At 43.4% G+C, this 13,513-nt stretch overlaps 1 protein-coding gene across 1 annotated transcript in view; it reads right to left on the bottom strand.

Annotated features, from left to right (window-relative positions):
* SDE2 (SDE2 telomere maintenance homolog (S. pombe)) overlaps positions 1 to 149 on the bottom strand; it is a 10,225-nt gene extending 10,076 nt beyond the window's left edge. Inside the window, 1 exon segment of the mRNA XM_010185027.1 lies at positions 42 to 149. Within this exon segment, the coding sequence (XP_010183329.1) occupies positions 42 to 149 (108 nt within the window).
* Positions 150 to 13,513: the final 13,364 nt, after the last annotated feature.

Below are 13,513 nucleotides of genomic sequence, written 5' to 3'. Positions count from 1 at the left end.
CCCCGGTTGCCCCACCATCACCCCCAAAACCTTTCCCTCACCACCGCCCGAGCGCGATCGCGGAGAAGGCCACGCACGGATCCGCCGCCGGGGGGCAGCGGCCAGGGCCGCGCCCGCACAGCCAGCGGATCCCGCACCAGCAGCGCCATCGCTTCCCAACGCCGCCGCCAACAGCCCCTGCGCCTGCGCCTGTGACGACAGCAGCGCGCGGTCACGTGATGCAGCGCGGGGCAGAGGCTGGGTGGGGAGCCGATGACGGCTGTCAGCCAGGACTGGGGGGAAGGGGAGGAGCCGGATTCGGTGGTTGAGGGCGGGTTCCTTCTGCCTGTCTCGTCGGGTGGTTTGACTGAGCTGCCGATTGCTGTTAACTGTTTCTTCCCCCAGTTTGAGTCCCAGCAGATTTCCTAGTTGCTGGGTGTGTGTTTTGGGTTTGTTTAAGTGAGGAAGGCTCAAACTGGACTTAAGGCAACCTGTATTTCTGATATTTTGGAGTCGGTCTGATGTTTCAGTCCTTTTAGGGGCCCAGTTTAGCATTTTTACACATGTAGCATTAAAAGAGAACCCAGTTTTTTGCAGTCTTTGTGAATGAAAACACTGGCGAGTAGCACCCTTGCCTAGGAGGGAATAGGTCTGGTCAGACCGTACAGTCATACACATGTTGTCCTGGTGTCTTGTTTTAGGAAACAGCCCTGAGCACTGTTCATCTGGAGTGTGCTGCCTCAGAGAGATGTCCCCAGCTGCCAGCATGATGCCAGAAGCCACCCTAGAAAGCAGTTTCTGTGCTTTCTACACAAGAGAGCCCTGTCATTCTAATTCACACCGCTACGTGCAGCCTACCGGGTTGTAAAGGCTTTTTACAACCTGTCACTTTGACTCTGTGAGGATGTAACAGCAGGCAAAATGGACTGTGGCTCCCAACGTGCTCATCTGCTCTGCAGTTTTAGTAGTGGTGGCAGCAGCAGTATGAGAATGGAAATACTCGTACCACCTCAGGCGGCTGGGAAAGGGCAGTGCTGCCATTGCGAAGCGCTGCAAGCATAAGAAATGTAATGAAAATGTGCAGCTGTTAATTGTCCCATCAAATATGGTGCAAATTTCATATAAAGACTTGCAGGACAATGGACTCCATCCCTGGGGCTTCTTTGTCCTGCTCACTCCTACGTGCATTTTAGCATATGAATGGGAAGAGGCCCTGAATTCTGATATTTGTGGCAGATTCAGTTACCTAGTCACATAAAATCTTTTTAAATCAGAGTGAAAGTTGAGCTGGAGCAGGAGGCCACACTCAGCTCTTCATGTGCAGTAACTGCCTGTAAGCCAGAGACTGAAGAAGTGCTTAGAAGAAAATGCACACCTCTACCTCTCCAGGAAAGAACACATACAGAGGTCTGATGACAATCCAAATGGTGTAACTACTGCATTTTTTGGTGGCGTCGTATCTCTTCCAATGTCTTCACCATAACCATCCAGCTAGAGCATATTTGAAGGTAGATTGCTACCAGCTGTCTCAAACACTAAGAAAGATGTAGTTGGGCTGCCCTGAGATCTGCAGCGCAATACACCTCTTGCCTTATTTCCAAATAATGCTGTTACCTGCAGTGCCTTTTTGTTGAGCAGCAGCAGGGGCAAAGATTTGCTCACAGCATAATCTGCCTGCTTCAGCTCTGTCCCTGCCCAACGTGGGCATCCCTGCCAAGGTGGCACCTGGCACCCTGAAAATGCCCTGTTAGCAAGTGAGATAGGCACCTGTGTTGGAGCCTGCAGCTAAATTCAGGCCTTTAGCATCAATGCTGCTTTAAAAAGCTGGGGCTTGTGTCTGAACTGCTTGGCTGTTCCAGAAAGTTTGGTGCTGTGGCTATCCCACCCTTTTTGCTAGCAGAAGAGCTGTGCTGTTTGGCTGGGCCTATGTGAGCATGCTCTTGTGTCTGGCCATCTTAAGTCTATGTGGTAAAAAAGGAGGAAGCTGGGGAACAAAGTGACAGAGAGGTGATGTGACCCTGAAGTGGGGACTTGACATGCAAATATAAACCAATTAATAATAACTTAAGGGGATCTCCCAATGGGCTTGTCTTGGCCAACTCACAAATCAAACTTTGCCCATCCTGTCTTACACTTTATTAACTTTAGTTAAAATATTTTTGCAAGGCATTTTGACCCAGTTTAGACAATCCCTTACTGTCTTTACTTTCTGTAACAAGTTGATATATCTGAATTATGTGTCATGTTGCCATAGCACAACCATTCAAACCTGATGTCTGTATAGCCTAGAAAAAACTGTGGTTATTGTGTGCTGGATTGGGCCCAAATTCAGTTGATGTTGTATTTTAAGTCACATAGTACTGCTTATTTGATTTAAAATCATGTACCATATCTTTGGAATGCCACCTAATGTTAAATTCCACTAGATCTGGGGTATTTTTATTCATATGTGATATCTGATTGAAATGTAATTGGCAATATATGAGAGGTATGGACGTATACACATGCAGATGAATAACTATTTTCTTAGATCTGTGGGATTTCCGTTGCATTCCAAGGACATGATTCATTTCCTCCTCTGAAACTCCCACTATTGGAGCTAAGGGTGTGGAGCTTGCCAGTACAGGCCAAACAGGGGGAGTTGTCCAGGAAAGAGTTGGGCCACAGGACTGTCCAGTGGATGTGCTGAATCAGTGTAATTCACAGGCTGCTTGATCCACATCTTTTCTGAATATTCTGAACTACTCTTATATCTGTGCTAATGAATTCCTGGCCCTAGTGAGCACTAACTGAATTGTAATTTCCCAGTGAGGAGTACCTTAGCTAAGACAGCTGCTGTCATAGGAAAAAGAGGACCAAACAAGAGGGCCCACTGCACCCAGAGAGGAGGTCTGCATCAAGGACAGCTGTCATTCGTAACTGACACCTGGATTCTGCCTGCTGTGACACACCTGTGAGCATGAGAGCTGACAACAGGGGAGTCGTACTGATACAGATCAGGCCCTTTATTGATCATACAGTGTCACTTTACAGGTAGCTTTGGGCTACCAATGCCATACTTGGTTCTGGATGTCTATGTCTAGGTGACCTTCACAGGCCCTTGCAAGCAAGTGACATCTAATAGGCAGAGGAGTAGTTTTCTTTCAGCTTGATCCTACAGCAGTGCTTGGTGTATAGTCCCCATTCTCATGATTTATGCAATGCTGTTTAGCTAGTGCCACATTAATGTCAGTGGACGAGTGTTCCTGTGTCTCTTGTTCTTGGTTACACTTCTATTCCTAGAGCTTATCAAAAGTCTATTGCCTTGCTCCTCACAAAAAAGTCTACATAAGTGAAAAAGGCTGTTATTATAATCTCTCATTTGAAATGCTTTTTATTAGAAATGTTGTTCTCTTGATAAAACAATGATCAGTCTCTGATTCTGCGGTGGTGTTTTAGACTTAATTAATAAATTATGCTTGCCACTTTTCATTTAGAGAGGATTTTACAGACATAATTAATTAAACCTGACAGTATCCTTGTGGGATAAGTAAGTACTCTGACTTTTTAAATAGTGACACATAGGCAAACTGATTATACGACTTTCTCAAGTCAGTGGAAGGGCCAAGACTAGAATTTAAAACTTCCTGCTATCTTGACATAATTTCAGAGATGAGACTACCCATCCTTTTCTGATTTCATTCTGATATCCATACATGTGATGCCTGAGTTATTTGGTGTGGTTCTGTGGCCTATAGTATGCAGTGGGTTGGACTAGACTATTTTCTGCTTAAAATCTATTACTTGATTTAAGATGGAGTGGAGTTGTATTGGGTTTTTGTGGTGGGGTTTTGGTAGCAGGGGAGGGGCTACAGAGGTGGCTCCAGTGAGAAGCTGCTGGAAGCTTCTCCAGGTCCCAGTCAGACCTGCCTCTGGCCAAGGCCAAGCCAATCAGCAACAATGGTAGTGCCTCTGTGATAACATATATAAAAAGAGGAAAAAAAACCAACCTGCTGTGGAAACTGCAGTGGAGAGAGGAGAGGGATGTGAGAGAAACAACTATGCAGACACCAAGGTTGGTGAAGAAAGGAGAGGGAGGTATAGAGAGCGAGCAAAAGTTAGTCACAAAGTCCAAGTTATGTACACCATGCTGCACACGTAGCTGCATGCCTGGAAGCGTGAAACTCAGCACTGGGCGAGGTGGCAAGCACTGGGCAAGGTGGCAACCATCACTAGATCCGTATCTGGTGTTATCTAGATGCCTGGAGGAGTGTCAGATGAGGTGGAGGCCTCATGGTCCCAGTCCCCCATTTCTTTCCACCCCAAACAAAAGGAGCCATTACCTCTACCCATGCAGGTGTGAATTAACGGACTTTGTGACATTAGCATAAATGATAAGATTGTCTATAGTCATTCCCACCCACATGTATGCCCTGGTGATGTAATGTAAAAGTTTGAGTATACGTATCACCCCACTTTTGGCCCAAGAATGGGGACAGGATGAACTTGGAACCATACCAACAACTGGATGGATTGGCGAATTCGCTCCCTCTCCACCCCCACCACTTGGGTCACCTTGTGGGTAAGATTATTTACCTCAGATAACGCTGAGTAATATATTTCCTCCTATGGTTCATATTCTCTGAGTGTATTTTATATTTCCCTCCTCAGGTGTATACTCCCTAAGTGCATTTGATATTTTCCTCCTTGGGTTCATACTCCCTGATTGTATTTCATATATATTTCCTCCTCAGGTGTATACTTCCTGGGTGTATTTTATATTTCTCCTCAGGTTCATTTCTAGGTTTCCCTGAGTGTATTCCTGGTTTTACTCCACTGTATTTCTGTTCGAACGGGCTTGTTTATTTGCCAGGTGGCCAGACTTACTGTGGGCAAGTTGTTGTTGTTGTTGTTAGTGTTTGTGTGTTTCATAGTGCATTGTTGTTGGTATTATATTAGTTATACAACCTTTAGTGTACCTGTAGCTTTTCAATTTATCACCGGCAATCCAAAAGAACCTGTAAATGTTGCTGTAAATAAACAATTACTATTTGTTTCCCAACTTGCGTCTGTCACATATTCAGTGCCAACCTCACAAGACCGGATTTATTTCCCCGTTTTTCGCAACAGGAGGACGTGTGCCGGAGCAGAGACTCCACTGCAGTCTGTAGTGAGATGGCAGGCTGTACACCCGCAGCCCATGGAGGTCACACTGGAGCAGAGATCCACCTGCAGCCCATGGAGAACCCCACGCTGAAGCAGGTGACTGTGCCTGAAGAAGACCATGACTCCATGGGAAGCCCACACTGAAACATTCTGTTCCTGAAGGACTGCACCCCATGGAAGGGACCCATGCCAGAGCAGTTCATGAAGAACTGCAGCCTGTGGGAAAGACTCACATCAGAGAAGTTTGCGGACTGTCTCCTGTGAACGGGACCCCCACACTGGAACAGAGGAAGAGTGTGAGGACTCCGCTGATACAATGTGGGATGAACTGACTGCATCCCCCATTCTCATCCCCCTGTGCCACTGTCAGGTGAGGAGGTAGAGAAATAAGGAACAAAGTTGAGCCTGGGAAGAAGAGAGAGGGGGGAAGATGTTTTTAAGACATAGTTTTATTTCTCGCTAAATCCTACTCTGATTTGATTGGCAATAAATTAAATTGATTTTTTCCCCAAGTCAAGTCTGTTTTGCCCATGACTGTAATTGGTGAGTGATCCCTGCCCGTCCTTGTCTCAAGCCACAAGCCTTTTGTTGTATTTTCTCCTCCTTGTCCCGCTGGGGGAAGGCGTGAGCGATGTGTGGTGCTTAGTTGCCAGCTGGGCCTAAACCACAAGAAGAGATTTTGCAGCATCTCTATCTGGAACCATCAGATGTGTAACTATCATAATGCTACTATTCATAGATTCATAGTATGGGTTGGAAGGGACATTTAAAGGTCATCTAGTCCAACCCACCCTGCAATAAGCAGGGACATCTTCAACTACATTAGGTTGTTCAGAACCCCATCCAACCTGACCTTGAATGTTTCCAGGGATGGGGCATCTACTGCTTCTCTGGGCAACCTGTTCCAGTGTTTCACCACTCTCCTTGTAAAAAAAAAAATCTTCCTTATAGCTAGTCTAAATCTACTCTCTTTTTGTTTAAAGTTATTACCCCTTGTCCTCTCCAGCAGGCCCTGCTAAAATGTTTGTCCCCATTTTTCTTATGAGCCTCCTTTATGTAGTGAGAGTCTGCATTAAGGTCTCCCTGGAGCTTTCTCTTCTCTGGACTGAACAACCCCAACTCTCTCAGCCTTTCCTCATAGGAGAGGTGCTCCAGCCCTCTGATCATTTCTGTGGCCCTCTTCTGGACCCACTCCAACAGGTCTGTGTCTTTCCAGTGTGGAGGGCTCCAGAGCTGAATGCAATACTCCAGGTGAGGTCTCACCAGAGCAGAGTAGAGGGGCAGAACCACCTCCCTTGATCTGCTGGCCACACTTCTTTTGTTGCAGCCCAGGATGTGATTGGCCTTCTGGGCTGCAGATGCACATTGATGGCTCATGTCATCCACCAGTACCCCCAAGTCTTTTTCCGCAGGGCTGCTCTCAATCCCTTTATCCCCCACCCTGAGTTGATACCAGCAGTTGCCCCTGCTCAGGTGTAGGACCCTGCACCTGGCCTTGTTGAACCTCATGAGGTTCACATGTGCCCACTTTTTGAGCATGTTCAGGTCCCTCTGGATGACATCCTGTCCCTCAGGCGTGTCAACCGACAAACTCTGTTTGGTGTCATCTGCAAACTTGCTGAGGTGTACTCGATCCCACTAGTTATGTCACTGATTAAGATATTAAACAGTACTGGTCCTGATATGGACCCCTGAGGGACATCACTGGTCACTGATCTCCATCTGGATATTGAGCCGTTGACCACTACATTCTGAATGTGACCATTCAACCAATTCCTCATCCACCAAACAGTCCACCCATCAAATCCGTATCTCACCAATACAGCGAGAAGGATGTTGTGGGAGATCGTGTCAAAGGCTGTACAGAAGTCTTGATAGATGACATCCATAGCTCTCCATTCATCCTTATTGTTCCCTCCAGTATATTTCATTTTAATAGCAGTAGCAGTGCTTCATAGTGTTTAATAATGGTCTGTCGAGACCAAGATCACATTATGCAAGACTGTACTGAGAGAAGGTGTAAGGTACTCATTGGCTCTCGGCATCTAATCTGCACATGAAAGATGCCTGTGGCAGTGAAGAACACAAAAACAGTTGTTCATGAGGTACCCAGGTTAACAAAGAATGGGTCAAAAGTTGTTCTAAGAATTCAGTGTTCCTCACTTCTAAAAACGTACCTAGATATGGGTGAAAGGATGAAAGATATCACTTAAAATATGAAACAGATGTGTATGCTCCTTTTAAAATATTCTAAGTGTGCAGAGATATTAACAAAGGTAAATTTTGTCCACTAAAGTCTCTTCAAGAATTTGAAAACATGTCTATGAAGACAGGCTTATCTGAATATATTTTCTTTTACGTTTTAATGGTATCACAAAGTGTATGTTTCAGATAATGTATTTGCAAGACTTAAACGTGTTACAAGCTTTCATGTTATTTTTGCCTGGAGGATCAGGACAGGATGAAAAGAAACCTTTGTGTGGATGTTCTTAGGACAATAATTAAGATGCTGTATGACATGAGGGAGCATTTTTTACTTCAGATACTATGACATAATACTGTTTGACAAAAATGTAATAAACCGTAATGAATCTAAGTTGATATTTGCAAGTGCAGCTTCCTGCCAAATGTCAGGAGTCATCTGCTTCAGTTTCTGGGTCATCAGTGCAATGGGTAGTGACAGTGTGTTAAGATACCTGATACTGGATTGGGAGTAGGTGGGGGAGGAGTACAAATGTTATGTTACTTATACTACCCTTGTATTAGTACAAAACCTACTGTTAAATGTACTTACTGTCTCACAGTGAATGCCTAGATATCAACCTCCTGATAAGTCTGTGGTGAATAACTGTATTTCATTCTTCTCATAGCCCACAGATGGTAACATTGCAGATACTTAGACATAATCAAGATTTTAAAATAGCTGTAAAACTAGTTTTGCCCTCATATTATTCCCTTTGTTCTGCTTAATATCTTTGTCTCCATCCTATGTAAGGATGTTTAAATTGTGAGTCCTTTCAGGGAAGGAACATGTACTGCTCTGCATATATATGTATATATATATATATATGTAATGAACCTGAGAAACTAAGGTCCCTTTTTGTTTGGCCTTAAGTATCATCAGCACAGTCTAACACTTGTTAGTGTTATTAATAATAATTTTAAATTAGACACCAATAAATTGAGATTATTTAGCTAATTTAGACACCCGGGTAGTACTGTAGAAGTTACTACTTCAGATTCTAAGATTTTCTTAACCTTGTGTCTCCTCTGATTTGCTAGCCTTAATGCTTAGGTTTGGTCTGTTGGGATTATTTGTAACTGAATACAGCTGGAAAGTGGTGAATGGGTTAGTTGTAGCGTACAGTATATTTTAGAGGAAAACAATACCAAAAATAGCTCTCTGACTCTTTACTTTTGCTCTCCCTGTAATGGTACTAACTGCTTTTAATTACAGCTTGCAGAAACACTGTGCTGAATTACTTAATCTCTGTGTAAGGACTGGATTCTAGTTTCTTAATTGGCATCTGAATGTTTGGCAGCTTCTCAAAAATCCAAAGCTAAGAGTGAGCATACGGTATGGGGTGTTTGTTATTGTCACAGAATCATACCAAAATGGCTACACACACACAAATAATGAACTCAAGCAAGCTTTTAATCTGCAACTGAAATTAAGCAGACAAAACAACATTCCACTGACATTTAACAAATACAGGTTCGATATGCTGGTTGGGAATATTACTAGGACACAGCTGAGTTAAGAATTCTTAAGTTTTTGGCCAAACAATCCAAAATGTGCACTTACTCACTCACCAAAAAAAGGGAGGGCTCTCAATCTCGAGATGTTACCTTAAGTGGCGTCCCAGCTCAACGGGAGAGTCTCCGACTGCAGACCCGCTGCTCCAAGGAGGACCGACTCAAATGAGTCCTCCAATGGGGCCCCATTTATACCCTGGTTGAATCTGATATGTGGTCAATACATGGTTGTGTCAGCCCCCATTGACTGAGGACCCCAACTTTCCCCCACTGTGTGGACCAGATATGAGCTGTGAGGGGGGAGGCAGTCCTGGCACCACTAGGGCTAGAAACTTTAGCACTGTCTTTGTTGGGTCTTTCTCAGGTGTTTAGTAGGGTGGGTGCATCTGACACAGTTATGTATGTGGTAGATATCTAGTATGTCAGATCTCTGTGCCCTTAAGTTTTTAAGAAATTGGAGAGAGTGGACATTACACACCCTTGCAATGTGAGCTTTCCATCCAATCGTGACACCGTTTGAAATAATTTGAAGCTCCTAAACCAAAGTAAGTTACACTTTTCTTGACATGATTGGCTGAAAGGGAGAACAAAGAAAAATGATCAGGCATCTTCATTTGGTTTTTAACTGAGATGAAAGTTGATTTGGAAATGCTCCTTGGTAAAACTGAAGCTGCCTTTCCAGTAGTTGGGAGGAGCTCCCAAATTACATTACCCCACCCACATCTGCTTGCTTTCGGTTTACCTGGGGAGACTCTACAAGGAAACTAAAGGAGAAAAGGAGGACAGCAACAAAAGGAAGAGCACAGAGCACTGGTCTAAAAAGACAGACATTTAAAGCAGAGTGCTTCAAGCAGGTAAACCCTCACTTTGGGTTATATTCAGCAGAGATAACATGTGGTTAGCAGTCTGTGGTGCATTGTGGGTGTTTATAAATCCTGTTTAAAGCCGATAATGTCACTGATCTGTTCATCCCTTGAGAAAATGTTATGAGTCAGATCCTCAGCAAGTGTAAATATTCAAAGCTCCATTGGCTTGAGGGAGAAATGTCTTAAGCTAAGGATCCAGAGAGGCCTCATTCTTGGGGTGCTCTTCCCTTTGACTGGATCATTATAAGCCCCACTTGCATTCAAACAACATTCTTGTAATAGTAATATTTAGCTCCTTGTATAGGGAATGTTCTGCTGGCTTGAAGAGGATCTACAAATGAATAATAATGGATGTGGGGTTTTATTTATTTCCCTTTAAAACAAACCATACAAATAAATTTTAGGAAAAATGGTTGGGGTTTTTTTTGTTGTTTTATACAGTAAGTTCAAGTTGGAGAATACTGACTTTAAAACATTACAGACGTGAGTAGCTTCTTGTTGGCCCAGTATTGGAATGGTTTGCTATTTTGTTTATACAACATTTTTTCACACCCACACAACTGAAATGAAACTGTTAGTATGATGTTTAAGGAATGTCACTGTTGTATTTTGGACTCCCCTCTAGTGTTTCTTCTAATCCTTTCTGAAACAGAGGTAATTACGTGTCATCTATGAGGAATTTGTAATACAGCATACTATGCCCCTTGAGGATCTTTCTTAAGTCATGTGTATGTGAGGCCTGGAAAAATCATGTCCTCACATGGTTATATTGAAATATTAGCAACATGACAGTGATACAGCTGTGCATTTGTTCTTTCATGTTCCTTCATGTTCCTGTCCAACTTGGGCTCTGGCCTACAAGTGATGTTGGTGTCAGAATATGTCAGATTGCTTGTTTCTCAATGTGGAGCTATGAAGAAGTCTTGCCAGTGTGTGAAAGTCACAGTTGTAAAATCATGTTGATGATGGCTGGGCTCTTTTCTCCCTGTTGTTCTTTTGCAGCAGGAGGTTACAGGAAGAGTTTGTCAGGAGAAGCCTTCATGCTTCTTGAACCATTTCTCACATCTGCAGAACTGGGCATGGCACCGAGGTGTGTTCACTGAATGTTTTGTGTGGGCAGCTCTTTACCTGTAAAGGCTCTACAAGTCATCTCGTGGTTCTTATGACCAAGAATCTTCAATATTGCAGATGTGGTATGACCAATCTTCCTGGCCCTCTGGGCCACATACCAAAATTTAGGACTGCCGGACAGCCAGCTCATTCTTCAGTGAACCAAGGGCGAAGGACACTGTGTGCTTTTTGCAGGTGGGAAATGACAATGGCTCCCATGAATGCTAGCTGTCCATTGTGGGTCAGGGCTAGGCTGAAGGGTGTAACTTCAAGATGTAATGAAGTGTGTAATGTCAACTTCAGTAACATCTGAGAAATCACTCCCTCTGACAGTGGGGATTTATCCTGCATAAACACATCCCCTCTGCTGGATGTGGGACAGAATGCCAGCAGGGGAGCTGTGCTTGAAAACTTTGTAGCCCAGGGGAAACAAGCTAGCAACTTCTCCTGGAGCTGTTTGTTGCTGAGGTTTCAAGTGGTGCTGCTTGAGATCTGTGCTCTGCAGTCATGTTAAACCCAGCTGATGTTCTCTGCTTTAGATTGTGGCTTGTATTTTAACACCACTTGTACACTTTAGGTAGTAGTGCCAGGACTTTGCATGCAAAAATTGCAGTGAGTCCCAACAGAACATAAGATTTGCCAGAATCATGCAATATTAGCACGTTCCATTTGTGCATTCTTATTTGCCTTCTGGTGCTTGTTTGTTTGTTTGTTTTGGTGGGTTTTGAGCTGCTAGGGGATCAAGCTTGTCTCTACAAGCACAACTGCCTGACAGTTTCTTTAGAATTCAAAAACAAAAGATGAGATTTTGATGTTATTGCCTGTCTGCAGGGATTTGGGGCTTTTACTAAAGCTCCCCAAACCCACTGTAAAACTGAAGAGGGAATTATGTCAGCAACTGGTTAAGACATACGAGTCATATATGAAGAACTGGTGCTACCTGACAAATTCTTGCTATACACCAGGGATTGCTGGGTGCCTGTAAAGCAGCTGGGCCCCATGGAAGTGTCTTTGCAGTACCCACAAAGACAACGAGGTTTGGCAGGCACTGTTTGATCTGTAGGAACCACCTATTGCCATATTGTTCCTGTGTGCCCTTGCTTCCAGCTCTCTTCTCCATCACCAGAGATCTGTCAGGTCAGAGCATGTTCAGGAGCCAGGAACTTCTAATTCTGGCTCCAACACTATCTTCTTCATGATGTGAAAGCAGGTATGTGGGCATTTTTAAAGGATTTTTGCAAAATAGCCTCTAATTGGGGTGCCTACATCTGGGTATGTAGTCAGAGGCATACTAGACCTGATTTTCAGAAGTGGCAAATATTCTTTTTATTCTCAGCTGTGATTGTAGATACTCAACAATGAGTAGTCAGGGCAAATTAGTTAGTCTTCAGAAGGCTTAAATGTGAATTGTGTTACATAAGTTTATGGGCATTAGGAAACTAATGAGCAGCACTAATATTAAGCACTATTCTTAATAGCAACTGCAGTTTTCACCCTGAGATGCCTTATGAGATGCAAATTTGAGAAGAGGAGGAGGAGAAATTAAGAAAAATTATCTGAAAATGTGATACAGTGAAGTATAGTCTACAGAGTGTGTGACTTACAAAGAATGTTGGGAAAATAGGAAGCTTTCATTTATTGAAAAAAACCACCAAAATCTGTAGTCTCATAAGACTGAAAATAACTTAATTAATGTTCTTTGCTGTTGCTTTAATATATACTGTCTGCCACTCCATCTTCTCTTTCTCTTTTCTGCTGTCTCCCAAGAGACTAGTTCTCCAGAAAGCAGGTTTTGGGATTTGGGAGTACTTGCTAAGAAAAATGAGATATGCCAGAACACTTCACAGATGTGTTAGGGTCAGACCTCAGAATAATATTTTCATTTCTGAGACCCTTACTCAGCTGACTTTCACAAATGAGGCTTGTGATGCGTGAATGCCATTTCAAGACAATCTCACTGCTGTGCTTTTACAAGGAAGAAGCAGAGCTATTTTGAAAGTAACTGGTCTACAGAATATTGTTGCAAATAAATTATGATATTGGGCATCATACCTGATATTTTGGTCTGCTGTTTGAACCTGAGTACTGTGTCTGTGCTGTTGCCATTGCACTAAAGTATGGCTGAGTTTCAGTCTGACTGCTATCCCCAGGGTCATCATGAAGAAGATATTCGTATCTCATGAGATTACCCCACTGAGCAAAGAAATGAAATAAATAATATTACTCTTTTAGTTCTGACAAGCATAGTAGCTCATAGAGCCTTTCAAAGTAGTGTCAGCATGGGCTAGATACTGCATTAGTGCATAAAAAGACATCGTTTACAAGAACAGTGCTGCAAAATGAGGCCAATGTGAGCCTAATGGGTGGTGGAAAACAGTGAGCCTTTTTTTTTTCCTCCCTAATGCAAGACTGCAGGGGTTTATTTTCCACCGTGTGTGAGTCTTGGGGCAAATCAGCTTGCTGAAATTCTCCTACAACAGGAGCCCTGAGTAAATCACTGTAGTAGTAAGGATCTAATTTGGGAACCAATTAGAGCTTGTGCTGGTTGTTTCTCCTCAGCAGCTTTAATGAATCTATCAACACAGAAGTGCTAGAAAATAGAAGATTTTATGGTAGCCTCCATTAAGATGAGGCCCACAGGCTATCCTGGTCCTTCC

The sequence above is a fragment of the Mesitornis unicolor genome, unplaced genomic scaffold (assembly GCF_000695765.1).
Source record: "Mesitornis unicolor isolate BGI_N332 unplaced genomic scaffold, ASM69576v1 scaffold5735, whole genome shotgun sequence".
NCBI classification, from domain to species: Eukaryota; Metazoa; Chordata; class Aves; order Mesitornithiformes; family Mesitornithidae; genus Mesitornis; species Mesitornis unicolor.
Note: the sequence above shows the minus strand (reverse complement) of the source record. Positions and strands in the feature narration are given on the sequence as shown.